The sequence below is a fragment of the Lynx canadensis genome, chromosome B2 (genome assembly GCF_007474595.2).
Source record: "Lynx canadensis isolate LIC74 chromosome B2, mLynCan4.pri.v2, whole genome shotgun sequence".
Taxonomy (NCBI): domain Eukaryota; kingdom Metazoa; phylum Chordata; class Mammalia; order Carnivora; family Felidae; genus Lynx; species Lynx canadensis.
Window position 1 is genome coordinate 98,842,750 of NC_044307.1, and position 14,717 is coordinate 98,857,466.

Genomic DNA, 14,717 nt, shown 5'->3' on the forward strand with positions numbered 1-14,717 from the left:
TTTCCTTTATAGAAAAAGCAAATCCCGGATCATAAGTTCAAGTTATTTGTCATAGCTCTTTCATGATCTTGACATATTTGCCAATTATTTTATAGACTGCCCCCACAAGCTAGTTTTCTCTGGTATTTTCTCACAGTGAGACCCAGACTAGGCATTTGGGGAAGGTGTGTGGCATGAGTACTGCTGTGTCCTTCTCAGTGCATCATAGCAGAAGGCACATGATGCTGATCCGGTCCATTACTGGGGGTATGAACTTTGATCACTTGGGGACGGTGGTATCTAGGTTTTTCCACTGTGAAGTTACTGTTTTCTCCTTTGCAATTAATAAGTATCTCATGGGGGAGAAGTTACTTTGAGGCTACATTGCTTTCTGTTACTTATCAAACTTTCACCCACTAGCTTCAGCCCTTTGAGAATCTTGAAAGCTCTTAAGTTCAAGTTGTCTTTTGAGGCTATATGGCATTTATTACAAACCAACTGGTGTAAAGTTAATTTGATCAACAGTTTAAAATTTGACCCGTGAGCCTTTCCTTTTTAACTTATTTTAAGCTAAAACAGCTACTCCTAGTTGAATGCCCCATGCTGAAGAGTTTGCAGAGGGAAGTATTAGACAAATGCCTTGAGGTCTACCCTCTACCAGAGAGTGGTCCACGGCCTGGACTTGGGGTTTGTGAAGAAACTGCCAGTAACAGAAGAATCAAACAACAAAACAAAAGCGTTCTTACAATAGAGCTCAGGTTTTCCCCTTTATTTAAAGTTAGTCTAAGTCATTTCCCAAAAATTCATTTATTTAAGTGCATAACTGAAAGGCATTGAAGGTTACTGAGCTATTGAGGTTTAAAATTTTTTCTTAGATGTTATTGTTGAAAAGAGCTAAAAATGGCCTGAGTCATTTCCTTCTTCAGGCACACACTTCCTCTATGTGGGCTTTTAAGAGCACATTATGGTATTTATTTAAGATTGGTTTCGTAATTTTAAATTCTGTGATGGAATCTACCAGATAATATTTTTCAACTGAATATCTTAGACCTTGGATTCTTATATTTCCCCTCATATTCCATTTTGTGTGGTAATTTTCTTCCTTTATGCCTATTGGTATGGATACCACTTTCAAAAATTGTTGCCCTCAGACTTCTAACTATAAAACAAGATGTTCTAGGTTTCTCCTATTTTCCAACTAATGCCTTTTTTTTTTTTTTACTCTCCCCTCTCTTGTAATAACCACCTGTAAATAATGGTGGGTGAGGTGACATTTTGAGATTTTCTTCCATTTGAGCCCTCTTTTCTCAGATAATGAGCATTGTTCTCAGAGAAAAACATTGATCATTGTTTTCATCAACAGATATATTAGAAAGCCAGTATATATGAAACTATGTTATAGATTGTCAGTACAGTATTCTCATTGTACCATGCTCTATTGATGCAAAGATATGTACAGTATTCTCATTGTACCATGCTCTGTTTGATACAAAGATACAAAGACACAATTCCTACTCACTTAGCATGGCATCTGTTTGAGAGCACTGGGCATATAACACAACACTCGTGTGTATGTGGAAAAAAAAAAAAAAAACAGGCTACAGAGTAATGTTTGTTGAATGTAGAAGGCTGCGACTTTTCTGGAGGAGCCAGAATATAAACAGAGCCTTAAAGGACCAAAATCAGTAGGAATGAAGATGAGGAGAACATTCTAGGCCAGTGGAACTATGCCACAAAGGGTTGGAGGCAGAGACACAGTGCCGTGCTTCGCTGAGACTGAACCAACCAAGCACTGTGAGGTGGAAAGCATTTGGAACAAAGCAGACCCAACTGGAATAGGTGCAATTCATTCTTTACTGCACTCTTTGAAAGACTGTGTGTTCTAGATAAGCTGACCGATGAGTAAATAAGTCAACATTATAGGGGGTGGATCAACAAAAAGGAAAAAAAAAGCAGGTCGATGGAAATTACAAGAGAAGGGGAAAAAAACATTCAGGGATTTGAAGATGTTCTGGGAAATAACAACGGGGTTTTATACTTACACTGTGTTTGACACACTTGAAAGCTTGACCTTAATTAGTAAGTGCCGCTTTACTCTCTTTGCTCTGACAGAAGAAAACATTGAAACAATTTGTGCTGCTTGCACACAACTTCATCACGCTTTAGCGGAAGGAAACATGCTTGGAAATAAGTTTAAGAGAAGAAGTATTCTCCTGAAGACCCTATATAAACTAGTTGATATTGGTTCAGACTTGCTCAGCCTTAAACTTGCAAAACTTATTCTAGCAGTAAGTTTTTCTTTCCTCTGGTCTAGTAGACTGTAGCACTTAAAAGTTTTATCTAACGCTTTGTTTGTAAATATTACAAAGAAGATTAGAAATGCAGTGTGTTCATTTAGAAGCTTGGAAAGAAATTAAGGTAATAAATTGACATCTCAGAATTTGGGAAGTACTATCTAAGGAACTAAGGCTGAGTACGTGGAAAATGCTCAAATAAACGCTTACATTTGGACTGTGGCTAAGCTTCAAAAAAAGGTGACAATAGGCAAATACATGCAAAACAGCTTGTCAAGTAACTTGAGATCAGTATCGGAGCATGCAGGCTGTGGTTTCTGCCCCACGGTTTCTGCTCGGTGCTTGATTCTGCTACATGATTTAATAAATAACTTAGGATAATGTGGGCCATGGACACAATGGCCAGGTGCTTTATGAACCAGTATGAAACAGAGAAACAGCTGCATGTGGTCATGGGAAGGTGGTAACAGAAGGCTCCCGTGAGGTGTTAGAAGAAAAGGCCAGACACCAAATAAAAGTCTGTAGAAACTCTGTCTCGAACAAAATGATATCATTGTTTGAGGGGAACGCTTTGTTGCCACAGCCATAAACAGTTGGAAACAAAAGATAAGACACAGTTATTATAGAATGTTCTAAAAGAGCCGCTAAAACAAATGAATGAAGCTTTGTTGACCTAGTTTCATAAAAGTGATAGCTATTATGTTAACACCCATAATTCATATAATTTAAAATCTGAAAGTACACAGGGAAGGTAAGCATTGGCATACTTAGAGTTTAGTAAGAGTGCCCGCCGTTCCTTAGTTTGATGTCTTTGATGAAGCAGAATATTCTGACTACGTACTCTATGTAATTTTTTGAAGAAACTACGTTCTTATTCAGCTGTCATCAAAAACTATTCACCCTCTTGTAAAAAAAAAACAAACAAACTGTAATATGTGACTCAGAAAGTAGCATTTCTTTGAAATAGTGATTTCAGCAGTATTTTAATCCCCTCATTGAGGATAACTGGTCAATCAGTTTTAATGAAGCAAAAAGAGCATAAGCCACAGAGATAATTCAAGTCAAAAGTTGTAGGTAGACTATATATGTTAACTAACTGGAATTTAAACATAAGCTTGAAAAAGAAAAGAAAAAGTTGTAGGTAGAGGCAAAAAGATATCTGCCTGCTCACCCTGTTTCCTCTCTGACCCTGGGTTTGGGGTACTCCCTTGGCCCAGGAGAGCCCCTGTGAGCTGGAAGCCTCTACAGTGTAGCTGCCCCAAGATGCCAGCTGCTGAGGGATTGACTGCCTTTGGTTTTTCATCTGGATCCTAGACGTTTTGCTCCAAACCAAGCCAAAAACTAGAGAGAGGAGGAGGAAAATGCCACAAATTAATCAGTGCTTTGCCGAGAAAATATCATTTTGGTTATAAAAGGTGCCATTCAAATTAATTATACACATGACACAATTTATTTTAGGGCAAAGGGCTAAGTGATTGCCAGGCAGCGATCGCGTTCTGAACCAAATTTGATTAGATAAGGCTCTCTCTGTGACATTGACTGCCTTGCTGAATCAGAGTCAAGACTGGCTAGGCTGCACTCCAGAGTGCGGAGATGGGCAGGTTGTTCCTTCTGATTAACTATAGAACCAGGTCAGGAGGGACTTCCAAGGCCATCAATCCCAACTTCCCATCTGCTACCTGAATCTCCCCTAATGTTCCAAGCAAGACACTGTGTTGGAATTCTATGTAAGTTTTAAAAAGGCCACATCATAAAAAGCTGTCGAAAAAGCAAATAATAGTAATAATAAAGATATATGGAACCAAGATGTTTTTAATATCTTCTCTAGTGTCTGCCAATATTTTACCTACCAGTGTAGTGTTACAATTCAGACATTTAAAATTATTTATAGTTAAAAAAAACTTGGTGAGCATAATGTCAGTTTTTCTGATTTCTTGCCTTGTTTTTCTTTTTGGTTAAGTAAGTTGGGGGGTTTGCCAGACAGTGATTTTAATTTTAACCTTTGTGTCAAAAGATCTTTCTGGAGTGCCTGGGTGGCTCAGTCGGTTAAGCGTCTGACTTTGACTCAGGTCACGATCTCGAGGTCCGTGAGTTCGAGCCCCGCGTCGGGCTCTGGGCTGATGGCTCGGAGCCTGGAGCCTGCTTCTGATTCTGTGTCTCCCTCTCTCTCTGCCCCTCCCCTGTTCATGCTCTGTCTCTCTCTGTCTCAAAAATAAATAAAGGTTAAAAAAAAATTAAAAAAAAAAAGATCTTTCAAAAATTTATCAGTCTACATTAAGAGATTTTTTAGGGGCACCTGGGTGGCTCAGGTTAAGTGAATTGGTTAAGTGTTTGACTTTGGCTCAGGTCATGATCTCATGGTTCGTGGGTTCGAGCCCCGCATCAGGCTCTGCATTGACAGCACAGAGCCTGCTTGGGATTCTCGCTCTCTCTCTCTCTCTCTCTGCCCCTCCCCCACCCCCCCCCCAAAAATAAACTTTTAAAAAAAGACATTTTTTAGTACAAATGTATACACAATAAATGCAGCTATATTCAGGAGGCGGGAAAATCTAGTTCTCTGTACAGGGGGGAGAAACAGAAAAAAAAAACAAAAACCAAAAAACACCAATATGTCAACAGTGATTATGCATAGTAAGTAGAATTATAAGTGTTTTTAAACTTCTCTTTAGTTTTCCAAATTTGCTTTATAGAGAAAAGACTGCAGTCTTGAATGTAAGAAATAAACTACCCACTATAAGAACTTACTTTGTGCCAGGGGCCCTTGACCCTGGGGATCCAAGTGAATGAAGTAGCCTCTGCCTTCCTGGCTGGCACTGTGGCAGGAGAGATTCTGCTAAACGCAGAAAATGCCCAACAGGGAGGATGAGTACTGGGGGCCAAGTGCACTGCACAGGAAAGGGGATGGACAGTGTGGGGGAAAGAGCTGTTTCATGTGAGGTTGTCTGCGCTCCTTGCATGCAACTTAAGATTACTTTTTCATGCCCCAGAGTCATAATTTTACAGTGATCAAAAGAGAAGGTATAGGAATGCGCTTTGAAAGTAATTTGACCTTAGAGCAGACTTGGAAATTGTAGACTGACTGTTTGATTGATTGATTTTTTTAATGAAAACCCTGACATGAGTTGTTGTAATTTTTCCTCTGTCACTTTTCACTAAAAATGTAAGACTTGGGTGGGGGGCAGGGGGTGAGGTTAGTTGTATTCATTCATTCATTCATTCATTCACCAAGTTTTATGTTATGTTATTTTTAAGATTATTTATTTATTTTGAGAGGTGTGGAGGGGCAGGGAGAGAGAGAATCCCAAGTAGTCTCCGCACTGTTAGTGTGGGGCCCCTCGCAGGGCTCCAACTCACCAACCACGAGATCATGACCTGACCGGAAATCAAGAGTCAGACGTTTAACTAAGCCACCAAGGCGCCCCTGTTCAACAAGTTTTATTAAGTACACAACACGTGCTACATATCACAGTGTCATAGGGGACTGTTAACTGATTAAAATGTATTCCCCTTGTTGTGATGAGCACTGGGTGCTATATATAAGTGATGAATTGGTAAATTCTACACCTGAAACCAATTTTATCACATTTGTTAACTAACTAGAATTTAATTCAAACCTTAAAATATATTCCCAAATACCAAGGACAATATATATTTCCATTCATTTAGAATTTCTTTCTATTTTCTTTATCAGTTTATTTTCTCAGTTTTTAAATTATTTTTTTTTTAATTTTTTTTTTTCAACGTTTATTTATTTTTGGGACAGAGAGAGACAGAGCATGAACGGGGGAGGCGCAGAGAGAGAGGGAGACACAGAATCGGAAGCAGGCTCCAGGCTCTGAGCCATCAGCCCAGAGCCTGACGCGGGGCTCGAACTCACGGACCGCAAGATCGTGACCTGGCTGAAGTCGGATGCTTAACCGACTGCGCCACCCAGGCGCCCCTTAAATTATTTTTTAAACACCTAAGCATTAAAATTTTTTGTTTAATTTCCGTTTCCTTTTTCCTCCTGAGAACAGAAGGAATCCCCATCCTGCCATGTGTTAACAGTTTGTGAGGCTTCCACAAGGGAGCTTCTCAGACTTGCATGTGCACTGGATCCCTGGGCAGCTTGTTAAAATGCAGATTCTGATTCAGCAGCCGCTGGGTGGGGACTATGAGTCTGCACTTCTGATACTCACCCAGATTCCTCAGGTGCCAGATGGAAATGACAACACCTAAAGTGCAAGGTGGCTCTGAGGTAACATGTGGAGGGGCCCAGTGCAGGGAGGCGCATGGAGGCCACTCTCTGGATAAATGCTTCCATCCCTCTGCCCCTCCGGCACAGGGCTGGCCATGTTCGTCTTTGTGCTTCAACAGTGAACAGCACTGTGCTTGATACACGGTAGGAGCCCATTAGTATTTGCGGATCAAGCACAGAATGAATCTTTAAAAACATGTCTGACAAATCCCATTATCTTTTTTTTAATGAACTGATGTTGAAGATAATTTTAAGGATACTTTTTAATGATAAAATAATGACCCATATGCCATCCTTTTCACACAGATATTTATTTAGATGACCTCATTCCTACTAACATCTTTTACATTCTTGCAATGAGGGCACATAATATTTCCATTTTGCAGTAGGTTATAAATGTCTTTTTTTTTTTTTTTTAATTTTTTTTTTCAACGTTTATTTATTTTTGGGACAGAGAGAGACAGAGCATGAACGGGGGAGGGGCAGAGAGAGAGGGAGACACAGAATCGGAAACAGGCTCCAGGCTCTGAGCCATCAGCCCAGAGCCTGACGCGGGGCTTGAACTCACGGACCGCGAGATCGTGACCTGGCTGAAGTCGGACGCTCAACCGACTGCGCCACCCAGGCGCCCCATAAATGTCTTTTTTTAACGTTGTGTTCACAGTTACACTTTTTATGACTGCTCAATATGAGTAGTATTGATGTTCCACGGTTTATTAAACTATTTCCTAATATCACTTAGGATGTTTTTTATTTTTAATTTTCACTACTTTAGAGAGACATACAGCTGATTGAGACCATTTGATGTAGTTGGTCCCCCTCTACTGTGCTTATTTGACGTATACTTTATTTCCCCTGTGCTTAATTTACTTGAATATTTTTCTATGATTTAGAAGGTAATTTTAAGCTTTGAACATTACACACCATTATCTCAAAGCATTACAGGAATAGCCTTAAAAATGAATATATAGGTATTATCTAATCAAAGAGTATTGCTTTTTTGGTTTTCTTGTATTTAAATGATAAGAATTGTACTTTCCCCCGTCTAGGTATTCTTTTCTAAGTTAATTCAATCTGAATTTTGGTATCTGTGTTCCTTTACTCTTGTACGTTAAAGCAATCGCCCCATTTAGTTAAGTTTCTCAACATCCTCCCCGCTTTTATCCTCACATACTCTTTAAAAAGTAACTAATAACCACACATGTAAGGATGAGACTTTATGAACTGAGAAATAAAGGCTTATCATTAAAGCATGCTTACGCTAAAGATCATTTATATTGTATTTACCATAAATGAGTTAATTAAATACTATAGTTGGCAAGTTTGTAGCCTAAACTTAGAATTCTTCTTTACATTTTAAAAATACTCCTACAGCACTTTTAAAATAGATGTGCGTGTTAAAAAATTACGGCGCGTCTTTATTTCCCTCTGCGATAAAAACATAAGTGTTTCCTTTCTCCGCAGCTTAAAGTGAGTAGAAAGAATCTTCTTAATGTCTGCAAACTTATATTCAAAATTAGCAGAAGTGAGAAGAATGACTCTCTGATTGAAAATGACAGCATTCTGGGTGAGTATCACTCAGCACCACCACCGAGTGAATGTCGCACTTGAGTGTGAATGAGAAGTTTGGGGAGCAAAGGTCTCACTAATGGTGGCTAGAATATCTTTATTTTCTACTAATTCCAGAAGCGATGCGATGCCTGTTGTTGCTCTGTCCGTCTCTGTGTTTTCCACATTCCTTTGAATGTATCCTTGTTAGCTATTTGTTTTAAATGTCTGTATTAACATCATGTGACTATCAAGTGTTGCCTGTTTAAAAATTCATCTCCTGGTCTTGGATTGACTGTCAGACAAAATACACTTAATGGCATTTAACATAATTGGAATTTTTGGTCTTTTGATGTAGTAGAAATGACAAAAACTTGGAAGACAAACTGGAAGACAGGTGTTGTAGGCATTTGACATCAAAGTGTCTCAAATGTGTTTCAAATATGTAGGTAGAGAAATTTTATTGCCCTGTAGCTAGCTACATAATGTTTAAATAGCTAATAATGTTTAAATCTTAAACATTAAATAATTAAGATACTTCAATAGTTATCTAAATAGAAATCTTTTATGAATTAGTATTGCTGATCGAAGGGAAGGCAACGGAGTTCTTTTTTTGCAACATAGGATAAATGACCTCTTTTTTTGACCTCAGCAGACAGTTTTTGAGAGAGACAGAGACGGAATGTGAGTGGGCTAGGGGCAGAGAGAGAGGGGGACACAGAATCCGAAGCAGGTTCCAGGCTCCGAGCTGTCAGCACAGAGCCTGATGCGGGGCCCGAACTCATGAGCTGTGAGATCATGACCTGAGCCTAAGTCAGATGCTCAACCGACTGAGCCACCCAGGTGCCCCAAGAACATGTTCTTATTTATATATTAATTATCCCATCCTTTTGCTGTCACTGTTATTACAGAGATTTGTCTTTGCTACACGTAAGCTTTCCTCTTTACATCACATGAGTAACCCTTAATAAGCATCTGTATGTAGGTTCTCACTAACATTTTAGAAATTATGTTTGGTGTTCACATGCAAGTGCTTTAAAATGTCTCTCTCCAGCTGTTATACATTTGTCATAATTCATCTTCTTGACAGAATCATTATTGGAGGTCCTGAGAAATGAAGACCTGCACACTAACACTGAAGCTTTTTTATACTGTATGGGGGCTATCAAATTCATTTCTGGAAACCCAGGATTTCTCGATGAAATGATCAGCAAAGGTGCTGTGGAAATATTGGTGAATTTGATAAAGCAAATCAATGAGAACACCAGGAAATGTGGCACATGTCTGCCTAACTCAGGCCACTTGTTAGTCCAAGTGAGTATTTTACTTGAAAAGGTTATATGTGTAAAATTAGTTTTTATGTTACCTAACACTAGTTACCTGCCAGGTGTAACAGGTAACAAGGGGGCTGTTACCTAGTCAGGTGGGGGTGCCTGGCCTTGGGGTTCAAGAACAGCAGCCACTGCTCCACCTCTGCCCCACTGTGTACCCATTTTCCCTGGAAAGGCCACTCCGTGGCTTTTCACCAAACAGCTCTCTGTGTGGCTTTGAAATCCATTTCTGCTACCCTGCAGAGAAAGTAGGCCTGAGACAATAAAAAGTAGCCTCTCTCTGCAAAACAATTGCATGCTATTACCAGAATTTTAACATGCAGAGTTTTAACTTTTAGAGCTTCAAAGACTGAAGATTGTTCATGGTAGCTAATGTCATGGATCTCGTACCTCCAGTAAAAAGCAGAAGTTAACAATACTGGGGTGTGGAGATGACCCACAGGCCTGAGACTATAAGCATGAAGGTTAGCAAAACTAGATCTGTTTAACATGACCAGGGGCAAGAAAAAAGAGATTTGTTCCGTGTTAGTTTTATTACTTCTTTTGTGGCAGATTAAATTTCATAGTTAAATTATTTTCATTGGAGCTGCTTCAGCTCTCATGTTCATTTTTAGATGAGATTTTACTTTTTAATAGGATTTGTATATCAGATAATAGCATCTTTGATGTAATACTTCATGAGATTTGAAATGTGCCTGCCAATTAATGAGGATTGATTGAGCACTCAGGGTGCTGGCAGCTTTGGGGAAAGTGTGTTAAAAATTAGATTTGAGCCCTGCCTTAAAGATGCTTAAAGTGTTTATGATGATCATTAATTTTGGACTTTGTGGTCTGTCTCCATTTTGAAAAAAGATTAAGAAAACCCCTTTTAGTCGTGAATGATTCAGAATTATATGGGATGAGCCATCTTTTGTCTAGGGAGGCTTAGAAACATTATTTTCTTACTGCCAGTGTTATTGAGTTATTCAAAAGTTTTCCTCAATGAAAATAATTACTTTGGTTATATAATTATTATATTTCCTTATTAAAATGCAAAAAAAGTATCAGGAAGAGTGTAAAATTGCCTGAAATATTTTTACCCTGAGATAATACACCTCCAGCATTTTAGCAAACATTTTCCCATGCATTTTATGTATATATACTTACGTATGCATAATTTTATATAATTCTTACGTTTTTATCATGAACCATCTTATTTTTAATAGCTATTCTCACTTATTTTCCCTTATTTTCCATTACCCTCTTCCTTCCTCATTTCTCCTGTTCCAACTAGTTATTGTCCACACTGATATGCTCAGTACCTTTTAATGCAATCATAGGTTTTCAAAAATGGGATATTCTATGCACTTCTCTGTTCTCATTTAACAATACATTGTAAGAACCCCTTGGAGACTTATTTTACTTTTTTTTTAATGACTGCACAATATTCTGTGATAAGGATGTACCTCAAATTCTGAACTGTTCTCCTTTTGGGATATTCACTCTTTTTAATTTTTATGCAATGGCTTTTAGAATTCTTGTCTGATTAAAAAATCTCTTTCCAACCCATTTATATACACATATATAAATATATATGTAAATATACTATACTATATGTTGTAATATACAACAAAATAAAACATATGCAAATTTATATGTTTATTTATATATTTATATACTTATATATGTTAAAATATATACTATATAGAAGTAGGATCAGTTGGTATAAAGGAACATTGACCGTTTTTCAAAATATTTATGTATTTATTTTGAGGAGGGGGAGGGGCAGAAAGGAGGGAGAGAGACAATCCCAAGCAGGCTCCAGGCTGTTAGCGCAGAGCCTGATGTGGGGCTGGAACTCACAAACTGTGAGATCACGACCTGAGCCAAAATCAGTAGTCGGACACTTAACCAAATGAGCCACCCATGTGCCCCAAGGAGCACTGAGTATTATTGTAACCTGGATCGCCAGTCCCGAACTAGGACCAGTGTATACCAGTAAGTACAGGGTAATCCCCATGTTCCCCTTCTTTCCCTTCCACCTACACTCAGCATCCTTAGGTTCACTAGGTTAGATGTCTTTTTCCTTTCCTGGCATCCATGCACCCCGCTAGGTGGTGTAACAAGGGGCGCTCTAGTAACTTCTTCCTCTCTGCCTGCCACTGCTCACCAGGCACTGTCATTGTCCCCAGATCCCTCCTCTGAACCTGTCTAGGATCTGGCATAGCCAGGGCTTACATGCCTGAGGTTTTGTGCCACCACCTGAGAACGCACTCCTGCGATGGGCACCAGGCCCCATTTGCACCATCTATACAGTGTCACTCTGTGTGTGTGTGTGTGTGTGTGTGTGTGTGTGTTTACAGATCTGGGAGGAAGGAGATCTTGTTTTAGGCTATTTTATCATGGGACCCCCTGAACTAGACATTCCCTCATATTTAATTAAAAGGAAGAAAAGCTGTTGTGTATCATACAGTTGATAAAATGTAAGCAACATGACTTCATTATAGGAGCAGATGAAAATCTCTACTCCTGTGAATGTGTAACACTGACTGGCTGTTCAGTAGCCGGCCCATGTGCAAATTCAACCAAACAGATCTGGCCATGCACAGAACTGTTTGTTCATACTAGTTTTCAGAACTTGGTAACTCTAGCTCATGAGACATTTTTAAAAAGCAACTTTGTTCAATAGAAAAAATAAGTTGATTACAGTGGCTGTACCAATAAAATGTCTGTAAGCCAGAGAGAACCTGGCAAGACCAAAACGACAAGGGTAGGTAACTGTGACTACAAGGGTAGTCACAGTTGTGACTTCCTCTTTTCTATGACTTTCAACCCGGAGAACCTCAGTAGCTTCAGCACACTTTCTGGGCACCTCCTGTTATAGAGCTATACGTTCTAGCATGTGGCCCAAATGCTGGAGTCATTCTGTTTCCCCAAAGCTGCCCTCTTGGGCACCCAGAAGCTGGAGCCTGAAGCTTGTGTAGGATTTGGGAAACTGACACGAAGCGAATGGGATAGGGTGTGTTTGGGGAATGCCAAGCAGGTAGGCTTGTCCAGAGCCGAGAGGTTCTGTGAGGTTCAGAGGCCACAGCCCTGAGTCTCGAACACCAGGCTATCGAGTGTGGACTTGGAGGAGCCGCTGGAGGTGGGGGCATGGGAAGGAGGAGGGGAGATCAGAGTGGCAGAAAGACGAACATGCACGAGACAATAAATTGGAAAAGACCAAGAAGCTGACAAGCGATGGGAGGGGACTGTGTCAGTCGCACAGACTGGTTGGAGGGCAGAGCTCTCACACACAGCAGCCCCAGTTAAGAGGCATTGCTGCAGTTATTAGGGTCGGGGCAGATTATAATAGAGCTAAAGGGAAGAGGTCAAGGAGTGGGTGTGGAAGGAAGACTCCTCCACAGCATCTGGGCTAAAGCTGCTTACAGGAAAACACGAAGTTCTGAGATCTTGAAGGTTTTCTTTATGTTGTTTCTCACTTGTATATATATATGGAGAGGGAGATGGATATATATATCCATCAATATGTTTATGTTGTTCACTGTGTGGCTGAAATCAAGAGAGATTGATTTCACAGGTGTTGCTCTGTGCCAGGCGTGTTCTGGGTGGGGTAAGGAACACAGTTGCCAGTAGGGGCCTACCGTCTGGAGATACCCCGTGTCCAGATAATAGTATTCTGATGCCTCATTCTTCTACCATGGAAATCATGGTATTTACACACGTTCAATGCTGCATTCAGTTCTGCCTACCATATACTTAATAGCATTTTGAGAGGGTGACTGTAGCTGCTCAGAGGAACCGAGGCATCGCTGCCTGTGTGCCAAGTACAAGTATTAATACAGAACTGGAGATACGACTTTGTAAAATGGCAGGAGTAAAGAGGTTTAAACTGTGTAGGTTTACTGAATTCTAGAATGCTAGGATTTCAGGAGAGCCCCCCAAAAGTTGGAAAAAGACAAATATAGGCCAGACAAAAGGCAAGACCCCCTAAATGCCAGTAGTAAATTGTATCGCCCAAGGAGGTGACAGACAGAAATAGGGATTTGTCAATGTTGGTCTTGAATGAATTATCAGGAGGTGTTAGGTTCATGTCTGACTTCTAAAGCCTAGCATTTGGGAAGGTATAACATGGGAGTGGAGGTAGACTGCTAGAATCACCTCCATCATAAAGTTTGTTGTGGTCTCCATCATACCCCCTTCCTAGGGAATGGGGAAGAGTCTTCTATATATGTCATAATCACAACCAAGCTCTGATTGCCCTGGTGTCTTGTCTGTCCTCTTGCGTTTTGACAACATCATGTACACAGCTGCTTTACTGTAATTGAAGAAATCTCAAGGTATCACATTTATAGTTAGGTAATTTATAGGTATATAATGTAACTATTTTTTAACCTTTTTTTTTTAAGTTTATTTATTTATTTTGAGAGAGAGAGAACACAAGCCAGGGAGGGGCAGAGAGAGAGGGAGAGAGAAAATCCCAAGAAGGCTCCACACTGTCAGTGCAGAGCCCGACCAGGGCTGAATCTCACCAACTGTGAGACCATGACCTGAACCGAAACCAAGGGTCAGTTGCTTAATGGACTGAGCCGCCCAGGAGCCCCTATAATGTAACTGTTAAAACCCAGATTGTCTTGAACTAACAGTCCTACTTTTTCTTATTCCTTTGTATTTCCAACCTTTCTGCTTTACAGCTTGACCCATTTGAATTTGAGTTTAATCCATAGAGAAATACATTCTTTCCTTGCTTCAGATACAACATTTTTTACTGTTTTGTGACATCCAGATAACATGGTTCGCTTCCTTCCCCTCTTCTCATGTCCGGCTCACTTCTCTGGCCTCGAAGCCTTCAAGTGTCACCCCAGAGGGTCCTTCACACCCTAGTCGCCTCCCTCCTTTGCCCAGTGCATCTCCTGAGTTATCTTCTTCCTTTTTCTCAGAGAAAATTTCTTAGTAATGTTAGTCCTCATGGCCCTCGTCATTCCCTGCTCCATTCCTTCACTTTGGCTTGCGTTTGGGAGAAGGAAAGTGAATTAAACCAAGAGAGATGACTCAGACATTTTGAGCCCGGATGGTTCAGAAAATGATACTATCATCATTAGAAATTAGAGAGTTATACAAGGAACTCATTTGGTGAGAGAAGGAAATTAATTACGTAATTAGTCTTAACTGAAAATTTTAAAGTGCCAGCAGAATAGCCAAGTGGGGCTGTCCAGTAAGCGACTGCAGTTATGAACGGGTGCTTAGCAGAGAAAGTAAAGCTGAGAAAACAGATTTAGGGCCGTCTGCATGGAGGTGATAGTTGAAGTCAAGAAAGACTAAGGGGAGGGGTGACTGGGTGGCTCAGTC

The 14,717-nt window shown here is 40.0% G+C and overlaps 1 protein-coding gene across 1 annotated transcript in view; it reads left to right on the top strand.

The window, feature by feature from the left end:
* ARMC2 (armadillo repeat containing 2) overlaps positions 1-14,717 on the top strand; it is a 102,279-nt gene that overhangs the window by 42,712 nt on the left and 44,850 nt on the right. Inside the window, exons 9-11 of the mRNA XM_032593234.1 lie at positions 2,092-2,267; positions 7,975-8,077; positions 9,149-9,372. Of these exons, the coding sequence (XP_032449125.1) occupies positions 2,092-2,267; positions 7,975-8,077; positions 9,149-9,372 (503 nt within the window). The remainder of the gene's footprint in view (positions 1-2,091; positions 2,268-7,974; positions 8,078-9,148; positions 9,373-14,717) is intronic.